We start from the raw sequence: 23,667 nt of genomic DNA, 5'->3' as shown, positions 1-23,667 counted from the left end.
TAAAAAGTTCAGTGTAAAGTTCACGAATTTCTGTGGGTTCCAGAATGTGGGCACTGAAATTGTGTGGCAATGCTCAGATATGAAGCAGACATCCAGAAGAGCCAGGATGCACTTATATTAATTTTTAAAGATTATCACCAAAAAGGAATTACAATATTTAAAAATTAAGGTGGACAACTCATAGATCCTGAAAATAAATCCACAAACACCTCAGGATCTAAGACGTCCATGTTGAGAACAACTTAGCTAGATGGCTCAGAAAGTGTCTAACCTAGAAGATTTTGTGGATCATGCCTGGCACAAGAATTATCTGTAAAATGAGGTAAACTTCTATATTGATTTACCTCAGTGGAGATATCATCATTGATAAAGGGCTGCTATTCAGTAGCATTCACCATTGTGTTATACGAGTCAGTGTCTGTTCTCATTGGCCAGTACCCACATGTACCTGTTGATTATATGTTTAACATCACCTGAGCATTGGCAGAATCTAATGTATTGCTAAAGATAAGCCCATGATATTAAACATGCCCACCACCATTGTGAGTGCCTGAAGCAGAGGCCAGTAAGGTACTCTGGTGACTAATAGCTCTGATACTGGTAAACATTAGTAGTATCAGTATTAAATTACTAAAATATTTGCATAATACTTTATGAAGTGTTTTCACGTATTCATTCAACTCTTGTAGGTTGGGCAAAATATAAGGAAACCTAACTCAGTCTGCTCATTTCTTTCATAAATAACCAGGCAGTCAATAGCTGTTGCATCTAGAAACACAGTGGTTCACTGCCAAATAGCTGTGACCAAACCACATCCTGTTGTTCCTAGACTCTAAATTCACACACACACATACACACTCACACACATAAATACAAACAGGTATAATGTTTTACAAGGTCTGTAAGGGCACACTGTAACCAATGTGTACAAACCCTGTTGAAGAGAAATGAGTCAAGAACTACTGAACTCCTTGTGTCTGTGTACACCTATGACTCACAAGTATAAATGTTCCATGTCAGCTACAGTGCTCGCTGGAGGCTGCTGGGAGGAAAAAAAGCCTATATTAAGTTCCCTGGTTCTAGAATTTAATCTGCTTAAGTACTAAGTTCCAACAAAACATAAATGTGAAATAGGCCAGAGGAGTTTTACATCAAGCCTCAAATGTTTCTGATGAAGGAGATTTTCATAACAATGTTTTGTTCACCTGGACTCAGAGCCAAGAGCTGGCCTCCTTAACCATGAACCGGTGAAGAAAGAAGCAGCTCTTCACTCAGAGGGTGTCATGAGTATTGCTAGTGTTGTTTTGCTTCTAATAAAAAACCACTTCTCGGAGAGTGTTGACATGTCGTGGGGTTGGTAACCAATGTGACAAAACAATATGTGTATTAATTGTTTAATGAGAAGCTAGTTCTATAAACCTTCATCTAAAGTACAATAATTAAAAAAAAAAAAAAACTACTTCTCTTCAAGTTGATTCTGACTCATGGCGACCCTATGTGGGTTAAGATAGAACTGTGCTCCGTAGGGTTTTCAATGGTTGATTTTTTAGAAGTAGACAGCCAGGCCTTTCTTCCAAGGTGCTCTGGGTAGACTCTAACCTCCAGCCTTTCGGTCAGCAGCTGAGCACATTAACAATTTGCACCACCCAGGGACTCTGCTACTAATAAAGTCACCTGGAATTAGACACAAAGGAACTCAAACCTGGAAATTCCTTTTAGGTTACTACCAGAAAACCCTGCCATCTAAATGCCTTACATGCGCCTTACCACAATTAGCTTTACATGGATACACATAAACACATTCTCCTTGATCCTCCCAACAGATAATATTTCCTCTACTTTTCAAATAAGGCTCAAATAGCTAGGGTGGATTTAATTAGTGTCTCAGTGCAAGGGAGTCACAGGGAAACAGAAGTTCAGGCGTCATCTATCTCTAGATCTTTTGCTCTTTCCATTGTATCAAGTCATCCTTCACTTACAGAGAAGGGCTGTAAAGAAGCCAAAGAACTCCATGTGATTTTGGAAGCAAATTCTTGAATATCCAGTTGGATGAAGACTGTGACCATCAGCTGTTAGCCTAGACTTGTATGAATGATAGCTTTGGAAGGTCAGTCTGGTATATGTATTAGACTCATTTCCTCAGTATGCTACATTCAAATCCATGTAATTATCAGTTAGAGTAAAATGGAATTTGTATGCATATTTCTTATAGTAAATTCACTCTAAATAAATTTGACTTTCACATAAATAAGTATAAAGTCAGGCACCTCTGAGAGTTATTTTTCTTTGTTCTCTGACATCTTCCATGACCACCTGCATATCCAAGGGAATGTTCATAATGGTCTGTTATGTTCCATGACATCCCAGTTCACTTGGGTGGAAAATGAAATCCTGTAAACAAGTGGCTGGAGCACCATAAGCAAGTGGCCTCACCTCCCCAGGCCTTGGCTTCCTTGTCTATAACTGAAGGTTTTAACTACAGGACTTTCAATCTCCCTCTCAGGTCTAACCTTCAAGAGTTCAAAATACTGTTCCAGAAATTAAAAAAAAAAAGTTTCTCTTGAAATTGGAAAAAAAAAAAAGTCAGTTACATAAAATGTTCAACACCTTAATGTAAAGACTATCAAGGCTTCCGTACAGAGCCACCCAGGCCACAAGCTATAGCCAGATGCTCTTCTGGATAAGAGGAGAGAGCAACGATCCCTGCGAACAGCTTCAATCCCTGAGGCTCCCTCTCTCCTGTTTTGGGGCCAGAGGAGTTAAGTGTATTAGTGACGAAGTGGAGGCTGTTGGCTGCACATCTGCACAGTGCAGCTAAAGCCCAAGAACGCTTGGCCAAGAGAAAGATGATGTCTTGTAGACTGAGTCCTGACTCAAGCCTCGCCCTAAAGCCAGTCCTAAGGGCGCACAGGTTTTCAAGTGAAGGAGGCAATAAATTCTCTTCTTTGCTTTAGTCAGTGGAATTGGATGTTCTGCCAGACCAGCAACTGAAAGGTTCCAATCCGCACAGAATTCGGTATCAGATGGTAAAGTTTCTGCTCCCAGAGTGGCTTTTCTCTTCACCCTGAACTATCATCTTCCTAGAGCTAAGCCTGTCCCCAGCTCAAGAAAAGAAGTTCTTGCAAAACACCTTTCTTACACTGAAGCTGGAAATAGCGTGGTATAGCCTGAGTTTTCACCTCCGTAGATGCGCAGAAGAGAATCCTTCAGAAGGGAAAGAGCAGAGGGAGGGTTGGCAGGCCGTGATCTTGTTGTCCAATGTCCACATCAAAGCCAGGCAGATGGGGACATAGAATTATAACCAATGGATGGTTAGAACAGAAAGGAAATCATGACTAGACACAGTCAGTCGCAATAGTTTTTAGAGCTAGGAGGAACCTTAAAGTCTACCTGGTCCCCCATTTCATTTCACAGATGAACAAACCAAGGCCCAGAATAGTACAATGACATTCTTCTGAGTGCACGACTAAAACCAAGGCTACAATCCAAGTCTTCAATAAATAAAGTTATCCAACATTCAGATTTGGGAAAAAAAAAAAGAATTCGCTATGTTGGCAAACAGGGCATTTCCTGTTACTAGAATGACAGTCAGAGACCAGCTCACCATTAGTTACTGATGTCTATGCTAGTGGGATTGGAGGAGATTTCCAAGGTTCCTTTCAAGTCTAAGAGTCCATGACAACTCTACTATAGGGAAAGTGCTTCCTGTGGCACAGGGAATATTAGTTTTTTCCGTAGTGTGAAAGCAGGTTGGGGCATCTGTTTCTTTGTCCCATCTTTGCCTGCTTGCCGGCTCACATCATTATTGACAGCAGTGAGGATAGATAAGATGTCTTCATGTCTGCAGGCAGAGAAGAAAAAATGTTTTCAATCAGGAGGCAGAAACCACATGCCTATAACTCGTCGCTCCCTCCTATTCTAACATGCCAGAGTCTTACTGGAATCTTGCAAAAAAACAACAGCTTCTTTTGAAATTGAAACTGAAAGACTAAATTATATAACATTTTTCAATGTTTCATTCAGTGATTAAAAACATTATAATAATCACATTTTGTATTTTAAGACACTTGGTTCATAAAGGATTTTGCCTACAACTGTCTTTCACTTCTTCATTCAAGCCAATAGCTGGGTAGGTAGGTAGATGACAGAAAGAGAGAGAGAGAGGAAGAATCTGTTACTAATAATACCTTCCCTATTCTTAGCATTGGGATGGTTACAAAGGTAAATATGATACAATTCAGCAACTGAAACACTTTGAATGTAGAAATGAAACATTTACCAAGGATGACATATACATAATACTCATAATACAAGGCACGATGTGATCAACACCATACGAAAAGTGGATCAAAGTTCCATTACAAGTTCAGAGGAGGACCTGGCAAGGGAGACAAGGAGAAAAAAGACAGTCCCTGCCCTCTCTGGCAGGGAGGATAAGAGAAGACCCCACTGAGGAGGTTCCATTTGATCCTCAGCTTGGAGGATGTGTCACATTTACCAGAACGTTCTGAGAGGTGGCAACACAAATCACTGGGAGCAAAACTTACGCTCTGGAAGCAGAACTCAAGTTTGAATCATGGCTCCATCATTCACTAATTGTGTGTCTCGGGCAGGTTACTTATTTCTGTATACCTGAGTTCTCCCAGCTTTAAAACTGGGACCACAATAGTCCCCATCTCAGGGACTGCTAGAGAATTAAATGAGGTGACTCAGTAAAGCACTTAGAACACTGGTTGCCGTACACCATCAACCAACATTTTTAACATTATTATTATTACTTCTATCCTTCTCATCATCTTCATTGCTATTATTTTTCACATGAGGTTGCAGGCCCTTCCTGGTTCTCAGGTCCTTCGTCCTGTTTTGTACTAGCTGTTCTTTTTGTCCCTGAATATTCCTGTAGCTGACTCCTTCTCATCATTCAGTCCCACCTGAAGTATCACCTCCACAAGAATCATTCTCAAGTAGCCCTCCTGCCCCACCCTTGATACTACTACCTTGCTTTGCTTTGTTCATAACAGGTTTCACTACCAGAAGTTACCTCATTAACTTAAATATTCCTTACATTTACTTCCCCTCACTGGACTGTAAGTTCCATGGAAAGGAGATCTTATTTCTCTTGTTCACAACAGAACTTCCAGCCCCTAGCTCAATGTCCAATAAACAGCAGGCACATAGTAGGCCATTGATAAATACAGCCTTGTCCATGAAGGCATAGGGCATTGGTCATTGATGACTATGGTAGGGATGGGAAGGTAGTAAAGAGGAGGGAAAAGCAAAGGTGACTCAAGTCTTCAATCCTGAATTCTCAGAAAAGCATTGCGGCCATTCCTAGAAATGGGGACTCAGGAGTAAGAGCTCCTGGAAAGGGCTGGGAAGATGAATTCAGGACTGGGCATGCTCAAGCTGAGGTTCACAGAGATGGGATGGGGCAAGCAGTGAGAAATGTGTAAGACTGATGTGAAGAATGAGGGCATTCATCTGTGCAGCAAATATTTTATCAAGCCCAACAAAATATCATTCACTACGTCAGGTATGGTGCCTTGGAGGCACAGTGATTAAGAGTTCAGATGCTAACCAAAAGATCGGCAGTTTGAATCCACCAACTGCTCCTTGGAAACCCTGTGGGGCAGCTCTACTCTGTCCTATAGGGTCGCTACGAGTCAGAATCAACTGGATGGCAATGGGTTTGGGGGGACATCAGGTGTTGTGGATGCAAAGTTGAAATAAAAGGGTCTCTATTCTACAGGAGCTCAGAGGTGAGTGGCCCAGATATGGCAGTTTGGGAGACATTTTCATGGAGGTGCCAGCGGCTGTTAGCTGCAGCTGAAGTTGTCAAGAAGGGCTAAAAGAGAGACAGAGCAGAGAGGGGATCCAGGGAAGAACTTCAGTAAAGGTCCATTTTTCAGGGGACCAGGTAAGGAGTATGTAGCAGAGACAGAAGGGAACTTGTCAGAACAGTAGCAAGACACCAAGGATAATACAATGTCAGGGAAGCCAAAGCTGACACATAGCAGGCACTCAGTAACTATGATTGAATGATGAATGAATGAAGGAATAAATAAAAAGTACCATGCTTTTGTTCATGCTGTGTCTTCTGCCCAGCACTTCTTTCTCCCTACTTCTTTGCCTAAGATCTGTTTGTCATCTCTAGAAGTCTCCCTTGATCCAGTCTCATGTCACATGCTTCCATAATACCCTATGCTTTATAATGTGTATTTACCACCTGGCATGCTTGTCCCCATCTACTTGTTTGTCTACCATTCTAGGCTGTGAGCAACTTGAGGGCAGGGGCTGTTTTTTTTTTTCTATGTTTCTCCCTTGCCAGGTACATGCTTGTGCTAGGTCTGATGGACGGAGGGATGGATGGATGGGTGGATGGGTGGATGGGTGGATGGGTGAATGGATGGATGGATGGATGGGTGGGTGGATAGATGGATGTCTGGGTGGATAGATGCATGGGTAGGTGGATTCACAGGTGTGTAAAACAACTCAGAACTCTAACCTTGGGACCAAGTCCTTCAGATGATTACACAGAGACTGAATATACCAGCTGCCTTTCTCCAAGTGCCGAAAGGATACGTAGCCTGGGACGGTGGCCAAGCCAAGCAGGAAATCAGCCTCAACTGGAATGCTCTCCCGCAGGTTCACCTCCCTGGGGGCAGAGGGTACCTTCTCAGGATTCAGAGCATCTGCTTCAATGGTTACAGAAGGTTGTATCTCATCACCTTGACAGGCCTGGATGAAAAAGAGTTTGGGTTTGTGAGCCAGACCAGGGCACTGCTGGGCTGTGAAGTGAGACATGATGTCCCGAATGGGAATGAGGGCCCCGTCTGCGGAGTAGACAGCTCCAAACTTCCCATGGGTCAGGATACAGCACACGAAGCAGTCCCCGTCAGCGTGGCCTGAATGACTCTTATATTCTTGCAGAGCCTCCTCCAGGCCTCCTTTAGTCACATCATCGTATATCCGTACTGCAAACCCAAGCCACTGAAACACACACTTGAGACTCTCTGTCAAGAAAGAAAGGAGAGAGAGGGTAAATTGAAATGAAATGAAATAAAGGGGTGAAACAATGTTTATAGTTATAAAAATTGTATAGCAAATAGCCTGGAGATTTGCATTTTATGACTTTCATAATAACAATAAAATTTTACAACTAACCTGCCTTCTTACCCACAGTGCCGTCACATTGTATGGGGCCTTAAGGTAACAATCCTGAGAGTCAGCAGAGGCCAGAGTTTCATCCTCTTTCAAAGGTGAGGAAGCTAAGGCCCGATGACTGTTCACAGTCACAAACCTAGCTAGTGGTAGAGCCAGAGGTCGAACCTGGGTTTTCTCGTGCCAACCCGGCATCCCCACCACCACCACCACAAAGTCATAAATGGTCATTCTTTAGCAGACTGGTGACACCCCACAGATATAAAAGAGGCTCAGGTGATATTTATAATACCATCTAACTTTTAAATAAAAGAAAAAATTTCCAGAAAGAAAATGTGAAAATAAAATACAATTTTAAGATCCCCAACTTGCATTTGATAAACTATTGCAGACTTTCTTACCAGCATCTTTATGAGTCCCTGGTCTGGCTTTCATCGAGGTAAAGGTGTGGTTGTTCACAATGACACAGTGACCTCTGTGTTTCCGATTCATCCTATACACAGCTGCCTCCTTGAAAAACAAGACAGAACCACTTACTAGGGAATCCTCATTTTAGAGGGTTGGAAGTTTTTAATCAACCACCTCAGTGGGTCCAATTTGAGGTAGTGCAGGATGTATCTCTTAATGTCAGTTTTTTAAACTGTGTTTTTATACTTTAATGTAAATCCCTTCAAATATTCATGCCATGATGTTTCTGAAGTCACATGTAGAAAGACTGGCAATTCTGATCATTCTATGTACTCAACTTTACTGCTAAACTGTGCCTTGAAAATAATTTCAAAGATTCTTTTTAAGTCCTAGAGCCCAGGTCAAAGGATGAAACTCGTTTCACTAAAGATCTGCCACTTCCCTTCTTTCAGGTCACATGAGCTCCTCCTGGACATTCCTTTTGAAAATCAAATGCCACCCCCAGTACCAGAGCAGGACGTTCTGAAGATCCTGGTCCTGCTCTGGAATTAACCAATTAATTCCAAGGCAGAATGTCAGGTCCTAATTAAAATTCAGAATTTATCTGGTTTAACTGAGCAATTTTAGTTCTCAGAGTTAAAAAACAGAATATGTATTTTAACATTGGCAAACCCAGTGTTTATGCAAAAGCATCTTCTTTTGTGGATTGGCAGAGTGAAGAAAGCATAGATAAGGATTTAACAAAACAACAAAAATATAAGTGATTTTTTTTTAGATGTTGGGATTCTGGAGTGATCTGATTCCTCTGAAAACAGAGAAATTTCTTTTGTAACATTGTTTCTGAATATAAAAATAATATAGAATCATGGCAGGAATTTTAAAACATGCAATTATATTTAAAGGCTATTATAAACAGCATGCAATTACAAATTAGCTGAGTTGGCTTCAGGGAAGCTTCTGTGTGGCTAAAATGATTCTCTGAAAACATGGTACATCTTTGATCCAACCAGAAAAAGAAGTGGCTTCAGTCAATAAGAAAGAAACTTTTCCTCTGCCAGAAACAACTGGAAATAACCCAAAAGGCGTGCTGAACTGAAAGGAGTACCATTGCTTATTAGCCCAAGGTCAACACATTTCTAACTGTCACATAAAAAGACAGGTAGGACCTCATCATAAACAGCCCTGAGTCCTCAAAGTCATTAAGGCTGGACCCTAGGGCACCTGAAGAAACTATCTGTCGTGGATTGAATTGTGCCCCTCCCCCAAAAAAAGATATGTTGAAGTCCTAACCCCTGGTATGTGTGAATGTGACCCTGTTTGGAATCAAGATATTTGAAGATGTTATCAGTTAAATTAACATGAAGTTTTACGGAAGTAGGGTAGGTCTTAATCCAATATGAGTGGTGTCCTTACAAAAGAGGAATAGAGACACAGAGAGGCAGATAGGAGGAAGATGGCCATGTGAAGATGCATCTGTGTTAATGGAATGTGTTGTAAATCCTAACCTTTTTTCCTGTGGTTATAATGCCATTTGGAAATGTGATGTCTTTCTTATGCTGATAAAGCAATATTAGTGTAGGGTGTATCTTGAGTCAATCTCTTTTGAGATATAAAAGAGATTAAACAAGCAAGCAGAGGAGAGGTGGGGTAAGGTAGATGCCAAGACACATGAAGATTTCAGCAGAAGCTGAAGAGACAAGAACCCTCCCCAAGAGCCAACAGAGAAAGAAAGGCTTCCCCTAGAGCTGGCCGCTTGAATTCAGACTTCCAGCCTCCTAAAGTATGAGAAAATAAATCTGTGTTTGCTAAAGCCACCCACTTGTGGCATTTCTAGTATGGCAGCACTAGATAACTAAGACAATCTATAAGCCAAGGGATGCCTGGGGTTACCAAAGTGGGAAGAGACAAGAAAGGATCATCCCTTAGTGCCAACAGAGAGAGAGCAGGCCCTGCCAGTGCCCTGAATTCAGACTCCCAGCTTCCAGAACTGTGAGACAATACATTTCTATCCTTATAAGCCACCCAGTTAGGGCATTTTGTTGCGGCAGCCCTAGGAAACTAATATGCTATCCAAACCTTTGTACTGGTTGCCGCATTTCTGATATCAGCCGATGCTCTCAACATCTCCATGGAACTCGGGATTGGTGCACCATTTGTGGCTCTGTCACCTAGAAAGAGAGGCACTCAGACTTTCTAAATATCTTTGCCCAAACACTTAGAAGCCCCTGGTGGCGCAGTGGCAAAGCGCTCGGCTGCTAACTGAAAGGTCGGCGGTTGGAAACCACACACGGTTCCGTGGGAGAAAGATGTGGCAGTCTGTTTCCATAAAGATTTACAGCCTTGGAAACCCTATGGGTTCACTGAGTCGGAATTGACTGGACGGCAGTGGGTTTGTTTTTTTTTTCCCCAAGTGCTTAGATTTCCTTACTAATAATTTCCTGATATAGCATCTAATTATGGAGGGTTTTTTTTTCTCTCAAGGCACTTCTGAGACATAAATTCAGCCACCATACCTTTCCTGATAGGAGAGGCTGACACCATCATGTTACTTTTAACATTGTCAGGGATGGAGACAACGTAGCTGGCAGAGGATGGGCTGGGGAATTAGGATCACATAAATCAGCTCAAGCTTTCCTGTTAAAAGCTTGGTTGGGCTGAATTAGCATTTATCTGTCACTGGACATATAGAGGCTGAGCAGACACCAAGAAGAGAAGAGAGAAAAAAACCAAAAAGGTCTGGGGACCGAATTTGGGAAGGACAAAAATCAATCCAAGGCACTGGGATTAGTTTATTAGTCATACTTTTGGCACTGGCTGAGGATTGCCCTGATGCAAAGTGTTCCTGCAAACTCCCTAGTTCCTCTAGAAAAAAAATCTATCATAGAGAGGAAGTCAGTGAGGGGTTGGTTGTCACGAGATAGTTACAGGAAAATGTAACACAAAACTGTTTCCTTCCGCTAGTCCTGGCAAGGTTTTAGTAGAATTCAGCAAGCTCTGCCACTGTCTCTGAGGCCTAAGTTAATTATTAACTATGTTAAGGGTCAGTCCTTGATGCTCAACTCACACTGAGCAAGTTCAGTATTCCCCAGAACAGAGAACATACCAAAAGGAAACCAACTTGAATTCACACCGAGCACCTATAAATTCCTCCTCCCCATGGAAAGAAAGTAATGCTCCAGGGGAAGCCAGGTCTAAACTTTGGAACCATGGAATTATAAAGCTGGAAGAAACCCCCTTATTCTTCTGAGAAGTAAAGCTGTTGTCTGAGCACACATAGCTACACAGTGGTAGACCAGATTTTCAGTGGATGGGCTCTGGAGTCAGACTGCTGAGTTCAATTCCCAACTCCACTCTTTTGTAGTTGCACAATCTTCAGTAAAGTACTAGACATCATGGGTCTCAGTTTACTAATCATTAAATGGGAATAATAGTAGTACCTATCTCCAGATGGTCAGAGAATCCAGTGAGATAATCCTGGCACGTGACAGTGTTCAGTAAATAAGTGGTAACTCCCACCATAATCATCATCATATCATGCGACCTACAGAGATTCCTAGGAAAGTGGTGTGTCTTGGAATCTGAATTTAAACTTCCAAAAAAGTGGGGGAGGGCAGGCTCTAACTAAACTTCACATCTCACAGAAACAGTACACCAAATACCTGTTCATTCACAAGCAGTTTAGTCCAGTGACAGATTCTGGAATGTTTTCCTGAGGTCATGGTTTCTGGGTAGGTATTCAGGCACTAAACACACCATTGGCCAAGTCCCTCCCTCCTGCTCTCTCCCTCTGAAAAATGCAAGTAGCACCTAGAGGCTAGCCCTCTCTAGAAGATGCTCCCTCAGGCTGCACATTCCACTCTGTCATCGCTGGCCTGGAGGTTTCGGTCCCACTGAGGACTCCTTCCCTTCCCACAGAGAGTGACCTATTCCTGGAGGATGGAGCGAGAGCTGCTGCCTGCATTCCCCAAATGCTGCTATTCTAGGCTTTCCCAGTAGAAACCACCCAGCTTTCTCTGTCTCCTCGTAGAAAAGCCTGGGATAATCCAGGTGTCCAGCAGCTTACCCTGAATTGGGATAAGAAATGAATTCTCCACCAATTTGTCAGTCCTCTCCCAAGTGACCTCAAATTGCCTGGTATGTGTCAGATATATCTATCCCTGCCATACTGATTCAAGCTGTAAAAAGTGTACCAGAAACACCTACCATTACTCCTTCTTTCATGTTCATTTTGCCAGGGCTCCTTCTGTTGAAGAGATGGGAAATGCAGGAAATTCATAAAATTAGGACAAGGTTGAAAATCTCGACTTGACACAGAGAAGATTGGACACCTAATACCCCGTCATTGGAAAGGTCATTGGCAGGAGACAGGAAGAGAACCAACTCCTTCCTTCCAGAGGGGAGGGTCCACCTAGACACACTAGCAAAAACACAGCACAACATATGCACAAGGGCATTTTATTCGTTGCAACATTACTTGGAATAACTAAAGAAGAAATAACCCTAATGTCCACCAGTAGGTAGTGGCTGAAAAACTCTGGTACATCCAGATGGTGGAGTAGGATGCAGAGAACAAACCCTATACCCTTATGTGGAGTTATCTTCAGGAGATAGTGTTAAATGGAAGCAGCAAAGTGAAGAAGGTTATTTTAGTATGCTATCACTTTTGTAATACAGGGGAGATTTTTTCTTCAAATGTAACAGTGGAAGGATTCATCAAAAAACTAATTAAAATGGCAGTCAGTGGGGGAAGGAGGGAGGAACAGGAAACCAGGATGCAATCCAGACTCCTCTGAGTGTCCTGTATTTATAGTTTTTACTTTGGACCTTCATAAATGCTTTACACAATTAAAATACAAAATTAACACAAAGTCTTTAGTACCCTCGTGTTTTCTGCATTCTTCCCACCATGCCCCCTGCCCTTAGCCTTGCAACAGAAAGTCCCAAAGGGGACATGGTCAAGGTGGTCTGGGGAGGGGCTGACCCTGTCACTGGCTACATGGCTGGCAGCACCATGGACCCTTTATGAGGTGCCTGCCAAGTCACCCAAGTCACTGGGGGCGTCACCCATGCTGGATCTTCACAGGCCTCTGGCTGCAGGAGGGTGACCTGTCTTCAAGCCAAACCAAAGCTACAGTACCCTCACCCCCCGAGCAGCACAATACCAGAATTCTCCAGCTCTGAGGGAACAAAGGCAAAGGAAGTTGTTTCACTTTCCAAAAGACTTCCTGCCTTTCTTTTCACAAGCCACGTTTCCCTTCCTTCAGAATCTAGAATCCTGCTCCAGTTTTGTCCAGTTGGTTTTGAAAGCAGTCATGTCAATCCTCTGGGATTAAGGGTATAAAAGATGCAGCATTTCCAGGCTGCAGGTTTCTGTGATTTTTCTCCTCCCTTGAGCTGATGAAATCAGTAGAAACAGGGAATAGGAATAAGCTTTAAGGCTTATCTGCCTCTCTTTCCCTGAGAATGTTGTGTCCTCTGTTGACACCCCCAAGTCTTTGTATCAGAGAGGAACAAATGAATGAATGAATGACCCACAGCCTGACCCTCAGTCTTTAGACTGTTTTCAGAGGAAAATCCCATGTGTCTCCCAAAGATCATGACCACATTATAACGGACAGACTTCAAATTCTCCCTTTGTCTCCCCTTCATCCCACCCTTCCCTAGTGGGACACCACAGGGAACTCAATTCTTGTCCTCTGGAGCAAACCAGCTACATAATTTGTGGGGCTCAGTACAAGATAAAAATGTGGAGCCCTTGTTTATACATTATTAAGAATCAAAAGGGTGACAGCAGAGCATTAAATGCAGCACAGGGCCCTGTGCAACTGCACAGGGTGTATGTCCATGAATCTGGTCCTGATGGCATCCTACACATGAGAGTAGAAGAATCAAAGATTCAAAGCAGTGTACTGGAGTCAGCTCAGATTAACTAATGAGAGTCGATTGTTAAATTTTCAGGAATTTTGCAATCTGGCTGTCATGTTGGTAGCTTGAAATCAGCCACAGTGAGAGTGTTTACACCACAGAAATCAGCAAACACTACAAATCAGGGCTTCTTTCCACTTCCCTTTCTTTGTTTCTTTCTTTTCCTTTCTTTTTTTTTCCTAGGAGGTGGGGATGGAGCCCATTGTTAAACATTTACCAGCATACCACTGAACCTACCTGTGAGGTTCCATGGACTTGCATATTGCCTAAAAGGGAAAGCAGCTTTTCCTCTTCTTGATGCAATGCCTCAGTTTCCTTCTCTACAGGAGGTGTCACTACCTGGGAGACTGGAAATAAAATCACAGGTATGAAGACAAAGATCACCTTCTGAGTAGTAGCAATCCAAGATAACCAATCATCAAAAAGTAGTCATTAAAAGAAATTATTTTAAGGGGACCTACAGATTTTTAATGGCATTTGTTTTTGGAGGACCACATATATACCCAGAAAAAAAAACGTGTAGTTATAAATTATTTTTATTGTTATTGTATTTTATTTTATTTGTTATTAGTTTTATGTTTTTGTTATTTTATACTTGTATTTTTATTAGTTCCTTAAAATTGCTGTAACCAAAACCAAACCCATTGCTGCTGTGTTGATTCCAACTCATAGTGACCCTATAGGACAGAGTAGAACTGTCCCACAGGGTTTCCAAGGAGCTGCTGGTGTATTTGAACTGCCGACATTTTGGTTAGCAGCCTGAGTTCTTAACCACTGCGCCACCAGGACTAAAATTACTGTACACTTTGGTAAATATGGCGCCCTGGTGGTGCAGTGGTTAAGAACTATGGCGAGCTACAGCTGCTAACCAAAAGGTCAGCAGTTGGAATCCACCTGCTGCTCCTTGGAAACCCTATGGGGCAGTTCTACTCTGTCCTATAGGGTCACTATGAGTCAGAATCAACTTGGCGGCAACAGGTTTGGCTTTTTGGTTTATTAAATATTACGTACTTACTAGCTATTTCAAAACTTATGGTACTTAATGTGTCGGATAATTGCCAAGTAGAGATTCCAAAACCATTAACTCAAGAAATAAAGTCAGAACTCAGACTATAATAGCAAAAAAAAAAGGAAAAAGAGAAAGAAAACAGAACATTCGAAAGTGGTTATTATAAATATGTTATATCCATAGAATAGATTTCTATGAAACCATTCAAAAGAAAGAGTTCCATCAGTGTTATATACATGAAAAAATGACATATGTATTTTCCCATCATATACATGGGGAAAAAGCAAGTTATAGAATATGATTAGGGTTATCTTAGTAAACACACACACACACACACACACACACACACCCCCACACACCACCTGTCTGTCAGTTTGTCATCCTGTGGTGGCTTTCATGTTGCTGTGATGCTGGAAGCTACGCCACTGGTGTTTCAAATACCAGCAAGATCACCCATGGTGGACAGGTTTCAACAAAGCTTCTAGACTAAGACAGATTAGGAAGAAGGACCTGGCGATCTACTTTTTAAAAAATTGGCCAGGGAAAACCTTATGAATAGCATCGGAATATTGTCTGATATAGTGCCAGAAGATAAGCCCCTCAGGTTAGAAGGCTCTCAAAATATGACCACAGTCTTCAGTATGGATTACACCTCAACATAAAGAAAACAAAAATCGTCACAACTGGACCAACAAGAAGCATTGCGATAAATGGAGAAAATATTGAAGTTGTCAAGGATTTCATTTTACTTGGATCCACAATGTCTACGGAAGCAGCAGTCTAGAAATCAAACAGCATAATTGCATTGGGCAAATCTGCCGCAAAAGACTTCTTTAAAGTGTTAAAAAGATAAGATGTCACTTTGAGGACTAAGGTGTGCCTGACCCAAGCCAAGGTATTTTCAATTGCCTCCTATGCATGCAAAAGCTGGACAATGAGTAAAGAAGACTGAAGAATTAATGTCTTTGAATTATGGTGTTGGTGAAGAATATTGAATATATCATGGACTGCCAGAAGAATGAACAAATCTGTCTTTTCAAGAAGTACAGCCAGAATGCTCCTTAGAAGCCAGAATGGCAAGACTTCGTCTTATGTACTATGGACATGTTATCAGGAGGGACCAGTCCCTGGAGAAGGACATTATGCTTGTTAAAGTAGAGAGTGAGCGAAAAAGAAGAAGACCGTCAACAAGATAGATTGACGCAGTGGCTACAACAATGGGCTCAAACATAGCAATGATTGTGAGGATGACACAGGACCTGGCAGTGTTTTGTTCTGTTGTCCATAGGGTTACTATGAGTCAAAACCAACTCGACAGCACCTAACAACATATACACACACACAATTGTCTCCTCGTAGGAGATTATCCTCCATTGTGGGTCTGGCCAATTCAGTGCTGTCCCCTTAATCCTGATTGGTCTGAAAGCAGGAAGGTGTGCAGAATACATGGTGACAGAAGCTTAGTCAGCTAAGACTGAAGAAGAAGCCAAGAAGTTTGGGACTGTAAACATCATCCACCCCAAGCTTGGGAGCCATACGAAAATTCCAGATCCAAGCATCTGGAACCTCAACCCAGAGGCCTCTTGTGTGTATCACTGCATGAATGAGATTGTGCATGAAGTAGAGTTCAATTTTATAATAATAATAAATAAATAACCTGTTGCCATCAAGCCAATTCCAACTTATAGTGACCCTATAGGCCAGAGTAGAATTGGCCCATTGGGTTTCCAAGGAGCAGCTGGTGGATTTGAACTGCCAACCAAAAGGTTGGCAGCCTGAGTTTTTAACCACTTCACCACCAGGGCTCCATGCATGGAGTGGAGTTCGATTTTATACCCAGTGTCAAAGGAGCAGTGTTGGTTTGTGACGTGTCTTCAAACTTCTTATCCAAGCCAGAGGATGTTTCCATATTTGGTGTGATTTTTGCTGGTACTCCAAAGAACTTTGACTCTGCTGGGGTCATGGTGGTGATCGTTCGTGATGACCTGCTGGAGTTTGCTCTCTGGGAATGCCCCTCTGTCCTGGAATACAAAGTGCAAGCCGGAAACAACTCCTTGTACAACACACTGCCATGCTTCAGCGTCTATGTCATGGGCCTGGTCCTGGAGTGGATTAAGAATAATGGCTTTGCTACAGTCAGGGAGCAACTTAGCTCCATCAAATCTCAAATGATTTATAATATCATTGATAACTCTCAAGGAATCTATGTATGTCCAGTGAAGCCTCAGAATAGAAGCAAGATGAATATTCCATTCCACACTGGCAATGCCAAAGGAAACGATGCTCTAGAAAAAAGATTGCTCAATAAAGCTCTTGAACGCAGCATGATGTCCTTGAAAGGGCACAGGTCCATGGCACAGATCGTGCCTTTCTATATAATACTGTCACCATTGAAGATGCTCAGAAGCTGGAAGCCTTCATGAACAATTTTTTGGAGATGTGTCAGCTCTGAACACATCCTGACCAACGTATACTTTGTCATTGAACAATGTACAAAACTCAAAATGACAAGGCAATAGATACCAAAAAAAAATTAACAAACAGTATTTTTCCCGAATAAACATGCTTAATATAGATTCTTCCTTTTTCAAAGAACAACAGCAAAACATCAAGAGCTCTGCAGAGCTGGTGGGACTTAATGGCCACTTTAACTCTGACTTGAACTGGAAGCATTTTTTTTTAAATCTTCCTGTTGCTTTTCTAACTAATTCAACCTTATTTTGTCTTTGCTGGTAATTTTCTAGCTAGATCTCAGTATTCAAACTTGCCTGTGGACTGAATTATGCAAATTGTAGTTAATTATTTCTGGAGACACACAAACTCACAATATGGAGAGTAGGTGGGACCCACTAGGTGCTGAGTCTAGATCTTTTCCAAAATGACAACAGCGGGATCTCCTGGGTTCAGCAGTCGCTAAGATTGACCATTTGGTGAGCATTTGGGACTTCTAGGCAAAGGGCAAACTGTAGGTCTTTCTTTATAACCTTACTCTCATAAAGAGATAAAAGCGGCATAAATATTTTATATAGAAAGGTCTGTTTTTAATACCATCTAGTTTGTATCTCAATGCATTTATATTTCTAGTAATGTGGTTTTTGGTGACAAATGCAGAGACTTTTAGAATTTGTTAGAATCCTTGACCTAGTGCATGACAGCATTATATTAGCAACAGCTGTGCCCCTTTTAGAAGCTACTTCAGAGAAAACGAGGTTTAGAAGTTCTGTGCATCACTCTTACGCTTTTTTCATTAGCTAGAAAAGAAGGTTGTTCAGTTGTTTTGTTGTTTGTTCTTTAATAATGCCTTCAAACTAAAAATCTCTGTTAAACTCCCTTATCCTTTGTTCACTTGACTGTTGTCTTTACTGTGTTTGACCAGAGTGATACTGTGAGTTCCAGAAGAATCTTTGCTTAGCAGTCTTTTCCCCTTTTGTTTATCCATTGTCTATATTTTATATTGAACATGTGAAGAACATTAAAGTACTAAAACATCAACCAAAAAAAAAAAGAAAAAAAGAATATCCTCCAAACAGTGGTTGCCTCTGGAAAATGGGTTAGTAATGTGGAAAGGAGAAGAGAAGAAAGGGAAAGACTTTAACCTTCTACATTCTGTATTGTTTTCATTATTTAAATTTTTATTGAATTTTATTATAATTCACATATATTATTTTTAAGAATAAATTTAAAATATAAAACAAATACCAAGTTTCAAGAAAATGCACAGCATTAGCCAGGTGTTCCTTAAATAGAGCTAGTGTGCTAATCAAATACAGTGTACTTGGAGTTTAACCTGTTGCCATTCCAACACATAGTGACCCTATAGGACAGAGTAGAACTGCCCCATAAGGCTTCCAAGGAGCGGCTGGTGGATTCGAACTGCCAACATTTTGGTTAGCAGCCGAGCTCTTAATCACTGTGCCACCAGGGCTTCACTTGGACTTTGGATGACACTAATCACAGAAATGTCTAAAATTTACATACCTACTATCTTTTCAGTCCTTTAGTCCTTCATTCTAAGAGGCAGAATTAGGCCCAAACCCTTAGAACTATAGAGAGTTAAAATATTAATAATGCAAAAAATAAAATAAATCAAAAAATATATTAACAATGATTAACACTCAACAAGAGATCACACAGCAGGTAGGTTGTAGAAATGAAAAATCAAAATTAAAATTCTTCTTCTGATATAAAACTCAGTCCTCAAGACTCACTGAGGCAAATGTAAACATATATTACACAGAAACTAGGGTGCCTTCTCCAGAGTTCAAATATCCAATAACATAGCCATCTGGTCTATGTCTATTTGTGTGGAATACTCCACTACAGGAAAACCACGGTGTGGTCTGAAAAAAACAATCTCAGTGTTCAGACTTCAAGTGAGGATTCCAAATATTCTTTCCACATCAACTTCCTGCTTTTTATTTCTCTGTTGATAACTTGATGGTAAGAAGGGCTGTTTTCATTCCTTACAATTTCTGCTTAAATTACACATTTATTCCCTGCTTTAGTTATTGTTTGATGTTTCATTAGTTTAACAACAGCATATTTTCTTCCTCAACTCATTTTGTGCTAACTGAATTCTTAGAGAGAAACTTCATTTTGACTAGTTTTGTTTTAACGAAATAAATGTGCTCGCTAAATTGACTCACTGAACTAAAATGCGGGTGTGGCATAAAAGCTCGTGAATGTATTCACGAGCTTTTATTTTTACCTCTTGTTTAACAGTTGGAGAAATGAACTTGGAAGAACATATTTAACATATTGTCATGTAGCCAGCCAACCAGGTTTGATTTCCGCCCTGTGCTACAACCTCTATGCAATATCACAGCAATACTTCCTTAACAAGATCGACTGGAGAAAGAGAAAATAAAGTTCTTCTCTGACAGTAATTTCTGAGAATATGAAAGCCCCCATGGCTTTCCTCTCCATCTAATATATTCATAATAGCAACACGTATTGAATGCTTCTTCTGTGTCAGACATGCATCTTACAGGAATTATCTCATTCAATCCTCACAAAAATCCATAAGGTAGATGCTATTATTATCCCCACTTTACAGATGGGGAAAGTGAGGCATAGAAAGGCTAAGAAAAGGGCCACTGATCAGTGGAACCCTGGCTATTTTACTCCAGAGACCCCACCTTAACCCCTCTATCCTGCGTCCTTCTTTTTTATGTTATTTCATTCAAAACAATTTTATATATTCTCTCTCCCATGTAAGAATTAGAAGAAGACATTTGTCTAAAACTATGTTGCTCCACTAGAATATAAGCTCCAAGAGTGCAACAGCTTTGTTCTGTACCCTGCTGTACCCCCAGCTCCTGAAACAGTGCCTGGCACTGTTTGCATTCAGTAAATATGTGTTGAATGAAACAATGAAGGACATTCCTGGCTTTCCCAAGAGAGCATTCTCAGAGTGATGAGTAAACATCATACACGGCCAACTGGCTTAAGAATTCCCAAGGCCTGATGCAAGCAAGTATAAGCTACTTACTTTTCTCTGTTTTATATTTCTCTATCTTTTTCAGAAGGTTAGGTGCAACAATTTTGCAGAGATCCTCCAGTGTCGTCAGATTATCCTCACCTATTAGATCTTGTTTCTCTAGATGTGCCAGGAAACTTAGAGAGGTCTGCAAGAGAATCAATGGAGTCACATTTACTTGCCTACTGGTCAGCCAGCATTCAATACATATTACTTGAATGGGCACTCTGTGCCAGGTTTTGCATTGATGAATAAGGTACGGCGTTTGCCCTCAAGGAGTTTAATAGCGTAGAGGAAAAGGCATTGCCAAATCTCTACACAGTCTATATTAATACCAGATACCAAGTATATAGCACTTGCTACACACCGGCACAGTATTGTTATGAATGTTAGTTGGAGACGAAAGTCACAGGGCTCTCATATTCGCAGGAAGCATAATTCTTCTGATTGGGCCCTCTTGGGATCTCTGTGCCTTAAAAATGGTGATAGGATTACCCCAGGGCCCAAAAATTCAGAGGCTAAACTGGCGACCTTGCTCAGAAGTCCCCACACGTTGAAAAGATTAGGTGCCACATTCACAAAGCACTTTCTGTTTTCAGAGTAGAGATTCTCCTTAAAGAGAGAAAACGTGAAGCATAGTTTCAACACTTGTTTGGAATTATATACTAGTAAGCAAGAGCTAGGGTCGAAAGTGGAAATCCATGGCTTCTCATACTTTTGTTCCCATGGTGAGTGCGGAGAGGATGTCACTACTCTGTTACTAAGGTGAGCTGGCTCACCTATATAAGAGACCAATTGGTGCTTATTTAGAATCTGTATCAGAGCCACATGAATGTGGTAAGCAAATTGGAGGCTGCTGGAAGTTCAAAACTCAAAGCCTTTTTCTCTTTCTCTCATTTTATTCATTCATTCATTCATTCAGTAGAGAATTCTTACCATGATACAAAATTCAAAAGATACAAGAAGGTATAAAATAAAGAATAAGTCTTTCTCTCTCATCTCTGACTCCCAGCTATCAGTTCCTCCCCCTGGAAGCCACTGCTGTTACCAGATACTTGGTATCCTTCCAGAAATATTCTCTAGCTATGTAACTGTGGGTGGATGTATGAGTGTTCAAACAAAACCCATTGCCGTTGAGTAGACTGTGACTCATAGCGACCCTATAGGACAGAGTAGAACTGCCTCATAGGGTTTCCAAAGCTGTAGTCTTTACAGAGCAGACTGCCACATTGCTCTCCCTTGGACTGGATGATGGGTTTGAACTGCCAGCCTTTTGGTTAGCAGCCGAGCGCTTTAACCACTGTACCACCAGGGCTCCTTCAAACAAGGCACCCAAAATGTCAACAACCAAAAGAAAGTCCAGAGTTATAAAGTCTTAACTGATTTCTGTCCTCATCTAACCAAAAGACAGAGTATAAGTTTTCAAGAAATTCCAGAGACAGGTGGGAGGACCAAGAAGGCAAAGAAGTGTGGGTGTCCCCACTTGTAGCCCAAGCATACCAATAGCCTGACAAGGGAACAAAGTAGGAGAGAGGAGGGGGTGAAGGAAGATTCATGCAGAGCTGATAAGCTGGGCAAAACGGTCAAAGGTAATCTCCTGAGCAAAGTTCTGCACAGGACTTTGAACCAGTTTCTCCCGGTTCAAACCCCTGCTAAGAATTTGCATTTCTAACAAGTTTCCCAGGCGATGCTAATGCTGTTGGTTAGGGACCGATTCTGAGAACCACTGGTAAGGCAGTGGTTCTCAAAATTTATTATACGTAAGAATCACTTGGGGAACTTGTTAAACTGTAGATTTTTTTTTATAGCATTTTGTCGTGCTTTAGGTGAACATTTACATAGAACATTAATTTCCCAATCAATGATTCTTACACAAATTGTTTCATGACCTTAGCTGTAATCCCTGCAATGTGTCAGCATTCTCCTCATTTATTCCCTGGGTTCCCTAAGTCCATTCACCTGCTTTCCCTGTCTCTTCCTGTCTTCTCATCTTTGTTGTTGGGCAGATGTTGCCCTTTTGGTCTCGTATAGTCAATTGTTCTAAGAAGCACATTCTTCATGGATGTTACTGTTTATTTTATAGCCCTGTCTGTTATTTGGCTGAAAGGTGGCCTCTGGAACTGTCTGTAGTTTCGAGTTAGAAGGTTGTCTTAGGGCAATAGTCTCAGGGGTTCCTACAGTCTCTTTCAGAGCGGTATGTCTGATCTTTTGTTTTTCTTTTTTAATTCAAACTTTGTTGTATGTTTTCTACCCATTCTACCCAAAAGCTTCTATTGTGATCCCAGTCAGAGTGGTCAGTAGTGGTGGCCGTGTACCATCTAGTTCTTCTGGTCTAAAATGTAGAATCTGATTCAGTATATTTGGGGTGGAAATGAAAATTCTCAGCAGGGGTTCAAACCAGAATGAACAGGTTGGAAGCCCTGGTTCTGCAGCAAGTTATGTGCAAGTGAGCTCTCTCTGAACTTCAAAACAGAAACTTCTGTCTTCTTCTTCTTCCTTTTTTTTGTTTTTAAGCTTTTTTGTTGTTGTTGTTATAAAAAAGAAGCTCTTGTCTTGATAGCAATCTACCAAAGGAAGAAAAAGGACTAAGATATGATTCCTGAAGCAATGATGGGAATTCGTTATACTTAGTAAAAATTTTGTTAGATTTTTAGTAAATGACACCTTTCGTACACACACACACACACACACACACACACGCACACACATACACACTTTACATTGCTCTAGTTTAAGAACACCCACCCTGCAAATATTAGCAGGAAGTGTCTGAAAGCTTTTTTTGTTTTGCTTCTTTGCTAAAAAGCTAGCGGATTTGGGTGTGGTTTTCTTTGCACTTAAGATATTATGTTGATTACTGCGCCAAGAACACGTTTCCTGATAGTTCTTTGAGTCTCTCAAACTTATAGCAGCTATCCTTGCTATAAGTTTGTATGTGAGCTGTCATAAAGAGAAAGCCCAGAGTACCTTACAAAGGTCATTTTTGTCCCCCTGGAGAGACCATATGAATTTAGGACCCTTCCTTTTTTGGCTGAGGGGTGTTCAGGCCCTCCTCCAACAGCTGGTACATAATTTATTTCTGTTATAAAATCTCTCATGATTGCAATTGCAGTTTCAGATAATGCAACCTCATTAAGCCTGGTGTGGAAACTCATCTGGATTGCTTTGAGACTGTGCTATACACAACGCAGAAGGCTGGCCTGGTCACAAAGTCCAGTAGAAATCAGCCTGGATTATTATCTCAGCTACACTCCTGATGTGAAGAGTTAGATCTCCTGTGGAGTAAATCTGAGATCACTTGGAATCCAAAAAGGAAGGGCAGTTTTCCTGAAAGGAAGGGCAGTTTTCCTGAAAGGAAGTGCAGTTTTCCTGAATGTGACCAGGTAATACCACAGACCTATACCACAGCTAAACACAGTGGCTTCTCCTTTTACTATTGTACCAAGTGAGGAGAACATATAAAATTATTTGGGTATTTGAGAGTGCCCATTTAAAAACTAATTTAGCTGGTGGAGAAATGTTCGGCATGCTGTCATTGTTGTTAGTTTCTGTCAAGTTGATTCCAACTCATGTGACCCTATGTTACTGACCATAAAAAACGTTCCATTAAAAAATGGGCAAAGGAAATGAACAGACACTTCACCAAAGAAGACATTCAAATGGCCAGCAGACACATGAGGAAATG

The 23,667-nt window shown here is 41.2% G+C and overlaps 1 protein-coding gene and 1 pseudogene across 1 annotated transcript in view; one reads left to right on the top strand and one right to left on the bottom strand.

The window, feature by feature from the left end:
- Positions 1–2,528: 2,528 nt before the first annotated feature.
- Positions 2,529–23,667, bottom strand: part of CASP10 (caspase 10) — a 35,405-nt gene continuing 14,266 nt past the window's right edge. The window contains 8 exon segments of the mRNA XM_004378298.2: positions 2,529–3,722; positions 3,724–3,841; positions 6,506–7,013; positions 7,563–7,671; positions 9,646–9,737; positions 11,773–11,812; positions 13,732–13,841; positions 19,995–20,130. Coding sequence (XP_004378355.2) covers positions 3,666–3,722; positions 3,724–3,841; positions 6,506–7,013; positions 7,563–7,671; positions 9,646–9,737; positions 11,773–11,812; positions 13,732–13,841; positions 19,995–20,130 — 1,170 coding nt within the window. The 3' untranslated portion in view covers positions 2,529–3,665.
- On the top strand, positions 15,729–19,986 carry LOC111820918 (phosphoserine aminotransferase pseudogene; annotated as a pseudogene).

This window comes from Trichechus manatus, unplaced genomic scaffold (genome assembly GCF_000243295.1).
Source record: "Trichechus manatus latirostris isolate Lorelei unplaced genomic scaffold, TriManLat1.0 scaffold00056, whole genome shotgun sequence".
NCBI classification, from domain to species: Eukaryota; Metazoa; Chordata; class Mammalia; order Sirenia; family Trichechidae; genus Trichechus; species Trichechus manatus.
Note: the sequence above shows the minus strand (reverse complement) of the source record. Positions and strands in the feature narration are given on the sequence as shown.